At 42.3% G+C, this 14,785-nt stretch overlaps 1 protein-coding gene across 1 annotated transcript in view; it reads right to left on the bottom strand.

The window, feature by feature from the left end:
* Positions 1-14,785, bottom strand: part of LOC126191401 (acetylcholine receptor subunit beta-like 1) — an 895,743-nt gene that overhangs the window by 445,977 nt on the left and 434,981 nt on the right. Inside the window, exon 3 of the mRNA XM_049932266.1 lies at positions 3,592-3,636. Within this exon, the coding sequence (XP_049788223.1) occupies positions 3,592-3,636 (45 nt within the window). The remainder of the gene's footprint in view (positions 1-3,591; positions 3,637-14,785) is intronic.

The following is a 14,785-nucleotide window of genomic DNA, read 5'->3' as shown; positions in this document are numbered from 1 at the left end:
GCTGAACCGGCCAGTCTGTGGATGGTTTTAGGCGGTTTTCCATCTGCCTCGGCGAATGCGGGCTGGTTCCCCTTATTCCGCCTCAGTTACACTATGTCGGCGATTGCTGCGCAAACAAGTTCTCCACGTACGCGTACACCACCATTACTCTACCACGCAAACATAGGGGCTACACTCGTCTGACGAGTGAGACTGTGAGACGTTCCCTGGGGGGTCCACCGGGGACCGAACCGCACAATAACCATGGGTTCGGTATGGGGCGGCGGAGGGGTGAAGTAGGCTGCGGTAGTCGTCGTGGGGTTGTGGACCACTGCGGCTGCTGCGGGGATGGAGTCTCTCCGTCGTTTCTAGGTCCCCGGTTAACATATAATACAAATGAGTACGAAACATTTACAAATTGTATTTCGTTTACAGGGGTGGATATATAAACATACGTAACAAAGTAATCCATGCGTGTAATATGTCTATTCTTATAACAATGTTTTATTAATTATCTTGCTGTCACAAGATACGTTGTCGTGATTGCACGGAACAATCAGAAAGTAATTAGCAACACAAGAAACGTAACAGAAAATTGTTGCTAGTGTTTTAATATTTACTTTAACTTTCGTCGTGCACCCGACAATAATCGTCACTATCGTCTTTGTTCTTCTTTTAGTCTGTTCTAATTTCCAGAATCTCACCATCACTTGCATCATTTGTATAATATGTTTTCCTGTAGCTTCGATATTTAGTTCCTTCCGTATTACACTATACAGTTTTTATAAGACGTGTAATAGTGCACTGGCGTTCTCGCATAACGTATAAAAGTTGAATAGTGGTCCTAGGTTTTACAGAAGATTTGTCAAATGTCTTTGACTGTGATTAACCCCTTATGTCGTTATTTGTGAAGCTTTTATAGAAGGTTTGTCAAAAATCTTTGCTTATATGGTTATCTGCAACATGGTGTAAAAGAGCGACATCTTTTGATGGAACTTGGAAATATCTCTCTCCTGCCTGAGTTAACCATGGTCCAGATTTCACCACCGTACGGTAGTGTTATCTAAAGTAAGAACGTCGCTGACACAATCGACTATCACACTAAATGTATAGGGCCGCAGATACAAGCGCATGCGACTTCAGTGCAGTCGATCAGTCGCCTCGACCCCGCCGCATGTATGCAATCTGCCAACCAATTTCAACCAGCGATATGAACGCCACTGTCTCCTAAAGTTCTATTGTTCTTGTAGCAGTTACTGTTGGTCTCTGTACCTCCACTTAAAAAGAATCTGAAACACCTTTCTTGGGAACTATAGGTTACTTTATGAATACATTTTACCAACGTGCTAATATACTTTGATTTTCATTTATTAACCCTCAATTCTTGTTTCATTCATTAGTCTTAACAGCTTAACTGTAGGTATTTCAACAGTTTATTTTGCAGTGTCGATGTCATGATTATCATTACTCCTGTTATAAATATGAAGGACAGTTAGATTATATGAAATGACAAGGGAATTGAGTATAACTGTATAACAGATTTGCCCTGAACATTTAAATAAAATGCCTCCTTTCTATTCAGAAGTGAAAAACTTCAATAATGGTGGAATCGTTTCATAAATAATTAAAAACCAGCATATGGAGGCGAGTGTGTCATTGCTGTCACATTGAACATCCCATCAATTTTACTTCAACAGCACAAGCATCAACATACTAATAACTGCAAAAGCGGAGGGTTCTCAATATCAATAACAACTCCAGCCTCCATTTCTCAGAATGTAGTCCCTGAGTAACTGTAATTTGTAAAGTTAAGTTCTTACTCACCGTGGGCGAAGCGGATCGACACAAAACCACACAACCACGCTTATTAACGAGACATACGAGTGACGCCAAGGTACACATTCTCTGCTAACTTGCCAGGCAGCCGTATTACGTGCACGAATCGCTTGTGTGGTCCATCAGATTGCCTGGGATTTCCTTGCGATCAGTGACCGATCCGTGCGATATGCTCACAAACGTGCGACTTACGCAGTGATCGAACGTCCATACGACAGATTTCTGTGATCAGTACACAGACTTCTGCAGCATTTTGTATGTTGTTGTGGTCTTCAATCCAGAGACTGGTTTGATGCAGCTCTCCATGCTACTCCATCCTGTGCAAGCTTCTTCATCTCCCAGTACCTACTGCAAACTACATCCTTCTGCATCTGTTTAGTGTATTCATCTCTTGGTCTTCCCCTACGATTTTTACCCTCGACGCTGCCCTCCAATACTAAGTTGGTGATCCCTTGATGCCTCAGAATATGCCCTGCCAACCGATCCCTTCTTCTAGTCAAGTTGTGCCACAAATTTCTCTTCTCTCCAATTATATTGAATACCTCCTCATTAGTTATGTGATCTACCACATTTTGTATAAGAAAGATTCATACCTTCAATTGATTCGAATGTAACAATTGGTACAATACATGAATTTGTTAATCTGATTCTCCCGTGGTTATACGGAGTACAATACCGAAGTCTGATAGTACCTATGACTGTAAAAATGGGAAGTTCTTCTATGCACTTGTTGCGTCGAATTTAATATATATGTAGATATTTATTTCGTAATTTATTAGTGTAGACGTGTTAAACAGTTAAGTTTTTTATTTATCTCCTCGGGTATCGCTATTCTGTAACATACATTATTATTCTGTTTTTTAAAGCAGTACAGATTCACTTTCACTTAGTGGTTAACCAAGTTGTACAAAAACGTTATTTATGTTATGAAATGTTGGCGAATATACATCTATCTGCAGTTTGTCTACTACTATATATTAGTTTTAGTTTGTGTATTGGCAATGAATTCCTGTTTCGCGGGATCAGGGAGCGACAGCTAGGTGGATTCTGTATAAATCCGAGATATTTTAGAAACTTGAAATAGCTATTTTTTAAAACGTGATTCATATTCACCCAACATACAATGGGTTCTAAAATAGGTGGAATAATAGGGAAAAAGTGAGCACCGAAATCTACGCTCGACATCTGACGAAGACAACTAGGGATGTAATTTTTGAGAACATTTTCTCTGGACTACGGCGGTTTATTTATCACTTAAAATTGAATATGAATAGTCACAACCGGAAGAAACTTTTCTAATGTGAAGTTACCGTTTTCGGTCTGTTTTAGACCATCTTCAAACCCTGTGCTATGATGGTAGATGGTGGCTGTGAACGGAGCAGCCACCATCTACCACCATGGTGCAGGGTCTGAAGACAGAGTAAAACCTCATACAAAAAAAGCAGTTTATTGCGATTGTGACTTCATATTCATTTTTAAACTAGGGATGTGTGGAAATATTGTATAAAGAGGAAAACGACAGGAAGTCTAAGACTACTAGTATATTTACATAGTCGAAAAAGTTTTTCAACTCAGCCGGAAAATTGGAACATGAAAAGCGTCGTATTTACACCATGTGTCTAATAAAGGCATGTGTTACAGACTAAAAAGCTTTAATTGTTTTGCCTTCAAAATCTTACAACGATCGTGTACTAGACTCAATGTTTCGATCTGTTCTGATACCCAGTGACAAACATCGCTGTTTTTCTTGTATTTTCATTAGTTGGCTGTACTTACCAGTCTAAGCCATACGTTCGACTTCATGATCTGATTCTTCTCGTTCTGAAATGGAAACAAAGCAAACAATACGTTAGCGGACTTCGTGTACGAACTGGGTACAACTATTCAGATACAGGCAACTTATTCGGTTAACGTTGTAAGAAGTATGTAGTGCCAAATAAGAAATAACAATAACCTTCATTGTGTACAGATAATATTACCAAAGCGCTATGAATAATTATGGCTAACATTATTGTACGGTAATTTTTTATTATTAGTAATATTATTATTATTGACAGTTTTTCACACACTTATTTAATATCTAGCTTAGCGACCGCTGATACGCTGGTGTAGATTGTATCACCTACACAGATTTTTTTGTTTTTCTTAAATCGAGTTTTTATGTTATTAATAAACTGCAACACTCTCTCAATTTTTCACGTTAATTAATGTCAGAGAAGCATCGTCTTTTCCGAAGGTATTTCGACCGAAAAGCGATTCTAGTAGGTAGAGTCCACAAAGTCTTCGTTGATCATGCCTTTTGCGTTCTTGTGGACATATTTCTGTAGAAACTTTCATCCTCTAACACATAGCTCTTTAAATCTAACCGAAAAGTGAAATATCAATTTTAACAAGGTTAGTTAGTTACATATTACATGGATCATTTTGGACGATAGATCGTAATCATGTGGAACGAATCATTTTACATTCACATCAAAAATTGATCTGTACGTACGGTTTGCGGTTACACCCTGAACATTTCTAAGCTTTTTTTTTTAATAAGGGCTAACAAATGAGAGTTAGTAATTCCTATCCATCACCTTTTAAACATTACAGTAATAGAAATTCTTCTGCATAATAGAAAGAGTTGTCAAAGAGAAACTTTCTCAGCTTGTTATAAAATTTTACTTTGCTGTCTAACAGACATTTTATATCACTGGGTAAGTGATGAAAAATTTTAGGTGCAGCATTATGCACCCTTTTTATGCAAAATGCAAGCTTAATGAGGAGTATTGAACGTCTTTTTTCTTTCTGTTATTGTGATTATGTTCCTCATTGTTCCGTTTGAACTGTAGTGGACTGTTTACAACAGACTCCCTGAGGAAATAAATATACCGCGAAGCAGTAGTCAGAAAGCCCAACTCCTTAAACAGACGTCTATAAGATGATCATGGGTGAGCTCCACATGTTTTTGCCCGATGAAGACTTTCTTTCTTAAAGATGAGTTACCCAAGAACATTATTCAACATGACGTTATTGAAAGAAAACATGATAAATATATCAACTTACTGATTTCTCTCTGCCCAAGACTCGCAATAACTTTGAGCGCAAATGTTGCTTGTAGGAGTTCCAAAATGTGTTCTTTCCAATTCAAACTCTCATCAATATGGCCCCCTAATAGTTTTGAACTTTCCACCGTATTTATTATCTCCTCACTATGTGCTACTCTTGTCGTGGGCTTAGTACCTCCAGATGTGCAGAACTGAATATGTTCCGCCATTTTAAAATTGAGGGTGAGACTATTTTTAGGAAACCAGTCAATTGTAATTTTAGGAACTTTGGTTACCATTTCTTCCGTTTCTGTATGCATGCTTGGATTTATTACAATACTAGTGTCTCTTGCAAAAAAGTGCTAATTTTGCTTCTTGTATACTAGATGGAAGATCGTTTACATATAAGATGAACAATAGTGGACCTAAGATTCAACCTTGGGGGCCAAAATACGTGATTTCTCTCCAGTCAGAATTATGTCCCTGGACTATATTGTTTGGATTACTAAGTACAACTTTCTGCATTTTTAGGTCAGATATGACATTATCCACTTGTTAGCTGTATCATCAGTCCCATAAAACGTCGGTTTATCTAGTCGGATACTTGATTCACACAGGAATACTGTGGTTCACACAGTCAAAAGCCTTAGAGAGGTCGCAGAAAATACTAACCGGCGCTATTTTATTATTTAATGCTTGTAATATTTTCTGAGTGAACTTGTAAATGGTATTCTCATCAGAGCAAAACTTCTGAAACCCCAACTGTGATTTGCTAAGGATATTATTGTCACTAAGGTGAGATACTATTTTGGAATACATTATGTCCTCTGACAGTTTGGAGAATGATGTCAGCAGTGAAACAGGTCGATAGTTATTGACATCTCTCTTACCACCTTTCTGAACAAGGGGTTTAACAAACGCACAATTCAGTCTCCCTGGGAAAATGCCTTGAGCTAGTGATGCATTACATATTTCAAACTGGACTTTTTTCTGGACTTTTTACACGGGAACTAATTTTTAGTGCTCTATTTGAAACACCAACCAACCCAGATGAAGTTCTGTTTTTGAGAGAATGTATAATTTTCTTAATTTCGGGAGAAGAAGCTGGTGATACATTGCTATGATCGAAATTTATGAAAGTTGGACTTTCAACATACTGCTGTGAATTTGCACTTGAACTATTTGTCTCTACGCTTTCTACAATATTTAAGAAATGATCATTAAATTGCATTTGCCACCTGTGACTCATCATTTATGGTTCTTCCATTCAGTTCAATAGTGATGTTGTCTTGATCTGTGGCTGGTTGTCCTGTCTCTCATTTCATTACATTCCACATAGCGTAATCTGTTATAAAAAGTACTGATTTCTGACATTATGTGCATATTCTTTGGTCTTTTAATAACCTTCCTTCGTAATTTTATGTAGTTTCTGTAGTGTGCAACTACTGCAGAACCCAAATATTTTAGCTTTAAAACTCTTTTAATGTAGATAAAATATCTTCTTAAAAATTTTCATCCTCTGTCTCAACCGCTTAGGGACTTAACTTGCAAAAGTAGTGAAACAGATGTTTTCTGTTTCTAAGAGAGAAAGCAAATACAAATTTTCATAGATTTAGCTTTGAATTTCGCAAGACTTTTCACTGCGTATTTCACACCGTTAGGGGGTTGAAGTTCCAAAAACACTGAAACACGTATTTTTTAGTTTTAACCGAGAAGTCAGATATCAATTTCTATAGGTGTGGCTTTAAAATACTTAAGTAGTTTCTTTAATAATGATTTATTTTCAAAAAAACTTTCACCCAGTATTTCTCCTCCTTAGTTGTTGAATTTCTAAAAATGCTGGAAACTTATTTTTTTATTTTTTACTAAGAAACCAAATACTAGTTTTCATTGTTCTAGCTCCAAAAATGCCTTAATAACGACGTATTTTTAAAAAGTATTTCATCTCCTTTTTCACTCCTTTAAGGGTTGAGTTCCCAAAAACACTGGAACGTATTTTTTTATTTACAACCGAGAAGTCAAATACCAATTTCCGTAGATGTAGCTTTTGAAAATACTTTAGCAGTTCTTTAGTAATGATTTATTTAAAAATAGACTTCCACCCACAATTTCCCTCTGATAGGGGTTAAACTTGCAAAAACGCCACAGACGTATTTCTTTATTTCAGACCGAGAAACCGAATGCAATTTTCATAGGTGTAGCTTCATAAATGCCTTCTTAGTGGCATATTTTTGAAAAACCTTCAATATCTTATTTCACCCACTTAAGGGGGGAATTTCGAAAAATATCTTCTTAAAGAACGCGTGCAGTATAAGATCAACACCTTCTCCGAATTTCAAATTCTTGTCTTTAGCGGTTTGCACTGGGCGATGATGAGACAGTGAGTGATCTGAGTGACTGAGTGAGTGACTCAGTCGGGACACTGCTCTTTATGTATATAGATTAGGCGGTCTTCATCTTCCTATTGTTCTTCTAAAACGAATAACGCTTTCGTATGTTAATCTTTTGAGGGTACCTACAAACTGAAAAATATGGGCTCTTCACCCATATAGGACTAAGAGTCATTCTTTGTACTGCTGCAGCAGGTCACATCATACATAAGCAGATACAACACTAATCGTCAAATCTGTAAGTGCTTATGAGAAAATAATACGAGGTGCATTCAAGTTCTAAGGCCTCCGATTTTTTTTCTCCAGACTGGAAAGAGATAGAAACATGCGCATTGTTTTAAAATGAGGCCGCGTTCATTGTCAATACGTCCCAGAGATGGCAGCACCGTACGGCAGCTGGAATTTTACCGCCAGCGGCGAGAATGAGAACTGTTTTAAATACTTAAAATGGCGACGTTTTCCTTACTTGAACAGCGTGCAATCATTCGTTTTCTGAATTTGCGTGGTGTGAAACCAATTGAAATTCATCGACAGTTGAAGGAGACATGTGGTGATGGAGTTATGGATGTGTCGAAAGTGCGTTCGTGGGTGCAACAGTTTAATGAAGGCAGAACATCGTGTGACAACAAACCGAAACAACCTCGGGCTCGCACAAGCCAGTCTGACGACATGATCGAGAAAGTGGAAAGAATTGTTTTGGGGGTTCGCCGAATGACTGTTGAACAGATCGCCTCCAGAGTTGGCATTTCTGTGGGTTCTGTGCACACAATCCTGCATGACGACCTGAAAATACGAAAAGTGTCATCCAGGTGGGTGCCACGAATGCTGACGGACGACCACACGGCTGCCCGTGTGGCATGTTGCCAAGCAATGTTGACGCGCAGCGACAGCATGAATGGGACTTTCTTTTCGTCGGTTGTGACAATGGATGAGACGTGGATGCCATTTTTCAACCCAGAAACAAAGCGCCAGTCATCTCAATGGAAGCATACAGATTCACCGCCACCAAAAATATTTCGGGTAACCGCCAGTGTTGAAAAAATGATGGTGTTCATGTTCTGGGACAGCGAGGGCATAATCCTTACCCATTGTGTTCCAAAGGGCACTACGGTAACAGGCGCATCCTACGAAAATGTTTTGAAGAACAAATTCCTTCCTGCACAGCAACAAAAACGTCCGGGAAGGGCTGCGCGTGTGCTGTTTCACCAAGACAACGCACCCGCACATCGAGCTAACGTTACGCAACAGTTTCTTCGTGATAACTTTGAAGTGATTGCTCATGCTCCCTACTCACCTGACCTGGCTCCTAGTGACTTTTGGCTTTTTCCAACAATGAAAGACACTCTCTGTGGTCGCACATTCACCAGCCGTGCTGCTATTGCGACAGCGATTTTCCAGTGTTCAAAACAGACTCCTAAAGAAGCTTTCGCCGCTGCCATGGAATCATGGCGTCAGCGTTGTGAAAAATGTGTACGGCTGCAGGGCGATTACGTCGAGAAGTAACGTCAGTTTCATCGATTTCGGGTGAGTAGTTAATTAGAAAAAAAAGTCGGAGGCCTTAGAACTTGAATGCACCTCGTAGCAGCATTGACGTACTTGGCAACTGGAGAGCTATACTTGTCTAAGATTTACTGCTGTGATATTACCATCACCACTGAGCCACGTTATTTCAGAAACACGTCGTGCGAGTATAAAGTACTGAAGCACTTCATCTGGTCAGTACATCTGATCTGTGTAAATTGTAGCGCCATCAGACTTCGCCCTGGCCGAGCGCAGACAGTAACACACGTAGCGATTTGTCTGTGGGAACTATGTCTGAACGGACAAGTCGATGCAAATAGTTGAGTTGACAGGAATCTCAAAATAGCGAATTTGTGAACTGGCTTAAGTTTCCGAAGAAAGATCAACACAGATCTCCAATCAGCGACATTGAAATAATTTGCGCCGGCTGTATCAGTATTCGCATGCAGCTGTACCTAATGAACTGTTTTGATGTCCACGTACTGCCGAATTCATCAGCAGGTCTCAGACGTTCCTCAGAAGTCGTGTATCATCATGCACGATCGTCCTCAACAGGACGATACGAATAAGCAAGGCTACGAATAAGCAAGTTGAGCGAGCCATGTTGCGCATTACCTCACAGTCATCTAGAGACGAAGCTTTCGAGTAAGCAACAAATTCGTCGACGGACAGTAAAGATTTAATATTCGTATACTCACGGAGAATGCTGATTAAAAAGCATGCAACCTCCAAAAAAAAGCTCCATGTCCTCGACGAAATTGCGGACGTGTGTTACGAGAAGCTGTGCTGCAAGTAATAGAATTACAACACCGCCTTAGTGCGATATAAGGCGGAAAAGAAGGACTTCCGCACGCCGCTTGTGGTTGCGGCTACACCGCCGGCTCATTCTCTAAGCACACCCTCTAGCTAGACAGAGGCGGAGCGGACTCCCTAGTGTGCAAACATTTTGGCTGGGCTGTGACAGGCAGCTGACGCTGCTGGCGCTGCAGCGCCCACGGCTTGAATCCGTATTCGCGACACGCCCCTTTGAGGACCCTCTGACGTAACACGGGCTGGACGCGCTCCGGAATTTATAACGTAATTGAATTTCATAAAACCGGCGCGCGGCGCAGCGCCCGGGCCCGGTAGCGTGGGCGGCTGCAGGACTCTGACTATTAATTCCTTACTGCTTCTCACAGGCTGTGACATTGAGCCCACAGCTTACCAATATATTAGCCCGTTCTTGGTTTTAATTATAGACTGTAACTTTCCTTCGAGATAAACAATTTCCTGCAGCATAGATTACTTGTTAATAAGTCAGCGCAGGATGATTCTCTTGTAGCAGGGTGCTTTACCTTGACAATCGAAAAATATTATGACCTATGCTTATCGCGAGATTGAAATACGCTTGGTGGCGCTTTGTGCTCGTGAAGCCGGCCTTGGTGGCCGAGCGGTTCTAGGCGCTTCAGTCTGGATCCGCACGACCGCTACGGTCGCAGGTTCGAACCCTGCCTCGAGCATGGATGTGTGTGATGTCCTTAGGTTTAAGCAGTTCTAAGTTCTAGGGGACTGATGACTTCAGATGTTGAATCCCATAGTGCTCAGAGCCATTTAAACCAATTTGAAGCCGAAAATGAAGAAATCCACAGTCACAAGCGACTTTCGCAATAGTCAACATAATCGTCTTCAGAGTTCGGCAACTGTGTACATAGTTATCTTATTTGTCATTTATTGTTCTTTTGCAGTCACATTTTTAATTAGATTAAATTTTTCGATCGCTCTAGATCATTTCCCGATCTAAGTGGTTACGTCAGACACCCGTCATGCCTACTCAGAACCACATATCAGAGTACTAGGACTTTGATTAAACGCAGATTTTCATGGCCCCGCACCTGAAAACGAGCATTCGGAAACGGGGAAGTTGGTCGGCTATTCGCATCCTACTTTCGTGAGTATATAAGGAAAATACACTCCTGGAAATGGAAAAAAGAACACATTGACACCGGTGTGTCAGACCCACCATACTTCCTCCGGACACTGCGAGAGGACTGGACAAGCAATGATCACACGCACGGCACAGCGGACACACCAGGAACCGCGGTGTTGGCCGTCGAATGGCGCTAGCTGCGCAGCATTTGTGCACCGCCGCCGTCAGTGTCAGCCAGTTTGCCGTGGCATACGGAGCTCCATCGCAGTCTTTAACACTGGTAGCATGCCGCGACAGCGTGGACGTGAACCGTATGTGCAGTTGACGGACTTTGAGCGAGGGCGTATAGTGGGCATGCGGGAGGCCGGGTGGACGTACCGCCGAATTGCTCAACACGTGGGGCGTGAGGTCTCCACAGTACATCGATGTTGTCGCCAGTGGTCGGCGGAAGGTGCACGTGCCCGTCGACCTGGGACCGGACCGCAGCGACGCACGGATGCACGCCAAGACCGTAGGATCCTACGCAGTGCCGTAGGGGACCGCACCGCCACTTCCCAGCAAATTAGGGACACTGTTGCTCCTGGGGTATCGGCGAGGACCATTCGCAACCGTCTCCATGAAGCTGGGCTACGGTCCCGCACACCGTTAGGCCGTCTTCCGCTCACGCCCCAACATCGTGCAGCCCGCCTCCAGTGGTGTCGCGACAGGCGTGAATGGAGGGACGAATGGAGACGTGTCGTCTTCAGCGATGAGAGTCGCTTCTGCCTTGGTGCCAATGATGGTCGTTTGGCGCCGTGCAGGTGAGCGCCACAATCAGGACTGCATACGACCGAGGCACACAGGGCCAACACCCGGCATCATGGTGTGGGGAGCGATCTCCTACACTGGCCGTACACCACTGGTGATCGTCGAGGGGACACTGAATAGTGCACGGTACATCCAAACCGTCATCGAACCCATCGTTCTACCATTCCTAGACCGGCAAGGGAACTTGCTGTTCCAACAGGACAATGCACGTCCGCATGTATCCCGTGCCACCCAACGTGCTCTAGAAGAGGTGTAAGTCAACTACCTCGGCCAGCAAGATCTCCGGATCTGTCCCCCATTGAGCATGTTTGGGACTGGATGAAGCGTCGTCTCACGCGGTCTGCACGTCCAGCACGAACGCTGGTCCAACTGAGGCGCCAGGTGGAAATGGCATGGCAAGCCGTTCCACAGGACTACATCCAGCATCTCTACGATCGTCTCCATGGGAGAATAGCAGCCTGCATTGCTGCGAAAGGTGGATATACACTGTACTAGTGCCGACATTGTGCATGCTCTGTTGCCTGTGTCTATGTGCCTGTGGTTCTGTCAGTGTGATCATGTGATGTATCTGACCCCAGAAATGTGTCAATAAAGTTTCCCCTTCCTGGGACAATGAATTCACGGTGTTCTTATTTCAATTTCCAGGAGTGTAGTTGGAAGATGGTGATTCACAAAAAGGCGAAGATGTCTTGGACGTTACGCCTCATCACAAAACGAGGAGGCCAGAGGTATGACTGCTCGGTATAGCAGGACCAACGGCGATGTGTGGTAGAGTGCAAAACTTGTGTAGGAACACATCGTTCGTGGCGAACGGTTGAATACGGGGCATCGCTGCAGAAGACCCCTAGTCAATCCGTTGCTGAACCAATGACATCGTCGATTGCAGTGTACACGGTGTCATCGAGATTGGACCGTGGATCAACGTAAAGATGCTGCCTGGTCAGATAAATCACGTTTCTTGTTTTGCCAGGTCGATAGTCGTGTTCGGAGACTCCGACTTACAGACGAACGGCCGATCGAAATTGCAGTGCGTGACTGACGGGCGATGGGGCCAGTTGTAGACTACCCGAACATTTTTACCTAACACCTGCGTCCCTTGATGCCTTATGTCCTCCCAGATGGCGATGTCATATCCTGGTCAAAATGTGGTTTGAGGGACATGATAGGGGACTAACTTTGACGTATTGGCTACAAAATTCATCTACTCTGGACCCCAAAGAACACTTCTGGGACGCTAGCGGGTGGCAGCTCCGCGCCTAGAAACCATCAGCCGGTAGATTATGGGTGACCTGTCCGTTGACATCCGACACTACATGCCTGCGGAAACTCACCAAGGTCTTTTTTGTGTTATTAGCCTTCTAACTGGTTTTATGCGGCCCGCCACGAATTCTTCTCATGCGCCAAAGCCTTGATCTAAGAGTGGCACTTGCAACCTACGTTCGGAATTATTTGCTGGATGTATTCCAATCGTCCGCAGCTCGTGGTCGTGCGGTAGCGTTCTCGCTTCCCAAGCCCGGGTTCCCGGGTTCGATTCCTGGCGGGGTTAGGCATTTTCTCTGCCTCGTGGTGACTGGGTGTTATGTGATGTCCTTAGGTTAGTTAGGTTTAAGTAGTTCTAAGTTCTAGGGGACTGATGACCATAGATGTTAAGTCCCATAGTGCTCAGAGCCATTTGAACCATTTTTGTATTCCAATCTCAGTCTTCCTCTACAGTTTCTACCCTCTACAGTTCCCTCTACTACCGTGGAAGTTATTCCCTAATGCCTTAACAGATGTCTCATCATCCTGCCCTTCTCCTTGTTATTGTTTTCCATGTGTTCCTTTCCTCGCCGATTCTCCGGAGGACCTCCTCAGTTGTTACCTTATCAGTCCACCTAATTTTCAACATTTATGTGTAGCCCACATCTCAAATGCTTTGACTCTCTTTTGTTTCGGTTTTTACACAGTCCATGTTTCACAACCATATAATGCTGCGCTCTTAATTCACAGTCTCAGAAATTTCTTCCTAAATTTAATGCCAATGTTTGATACTAGTAGACTTCTCTTGGCCAAGAATGCCTTTTTTGCCAGTGCTAGTCTGCTTTTGATGTCCTCCTTGCTCCGTCCGTCGATTGTTACTTTCCTTTATCTACTTCGTGGCCATGAAGCCTGATGTTAAGATCCTCGCTGTTCTCATTTCTGCTATTTCTCATTAATTTCGTCTTTCTTCGATTTACTCTCCATCCACATACTGTACTCATTAGAGTATTAAATCTAATCAGCAGATCCTTTAAATCTTCTTCATTTTCATTGAAGATAGCTATGTTATCAGTAAATCATTTGAACTTAGAATTTAATTCCCTTGCTGAATCTTTCTTTTATTTCCATCACTGCTTCTTAGCTGTATACATTGAACAGGAGGGGAGCGAGAGACTGCATCCCTATCTTACACCCTTTTCAATACGAGTACTTCGTTCTTTTTGCTGTCACCAGTGGACCAAATCCCAGCCGAGGATTCCGAGATGTCTATACGCAGCAAACGGCCGAAATTTTTGCGTTATGTTTCTAAGATCCCCATCGCGAACAACTTAGAAAATTTTCTTGGTATTTTCATCCGTTTCCAAGATACAGAGGTTCAAACTTATCATGCTTCTGCACGTAAAAATCCGGTACGAGGTGAAATCTGAATAATAAATAACAGCAGCAAATTGCTCAAATTTTAATGGTATATTCTCTAGGCGTTTATCTAGACGAGCCTTCTCCTTGTTTTCAAAAATCTTTATCCTTTATCGAGAAACACCCCAAAAATTTATTTTTTCGGTGTCAAAACCCAGCAGCGCATTCAGAGACGGCTATGCACAACAGAAGTCTATAATTTTTACAGAATATTCCTAAGACTCCGATCTTGAATGTTCTTGATAATTTTCGTAATATCTTTACCGTTTCCGAGGTGCAGAGGTTCAAAATTACACAACTTGTACTCGTAAAATATGCAGTAAAATGCGAAGTGAGGCGGAAACGTAGCCTATGAAGCGGCGTAGCACGGAGAAATATGCCATAAGTGTCCCCGTCATCACCTGGGAACCCCATGTTGTATTACTAAAAAACATGCAACTTTTTTGTACGTAAAATCCGATTTGAGACGAAAAATTAGTTATTCATTATTTCAATATCTCATAAGTAAACTATCTAAATTTTACTGACCAATACATTTCTTTTCATACGAGTTATATTACCTGCTGTGGCAGTGAAAAGCAGGGAACCAACGGAAAAATGTTCCAATCGGAGCACAAAAAATGGAATATGTTCCTGTTTATTTAAAATCAAGTGCTCCAAAC

This window comes from Schistocerca cancellata, chromosome 6 (assembly GCF_023864275.1).
Source record: "Schistocerca cancellata isolate TAMUIC-IGC-003103 chromosome 6, iqSchCanc2.1, whole genome shotgun sequence".
Taxonomy (NCBI): Eukaryota; Metazoa; Arthropoda; class Insecta; order Orthoptera; family Acrididae; genus Schistocerca; species Schistocerca cancellata.
Note: the sequence above shows the minus strand (reverse complement) of the source record. Positions and strands in the feature narration are given on the sequence as shown.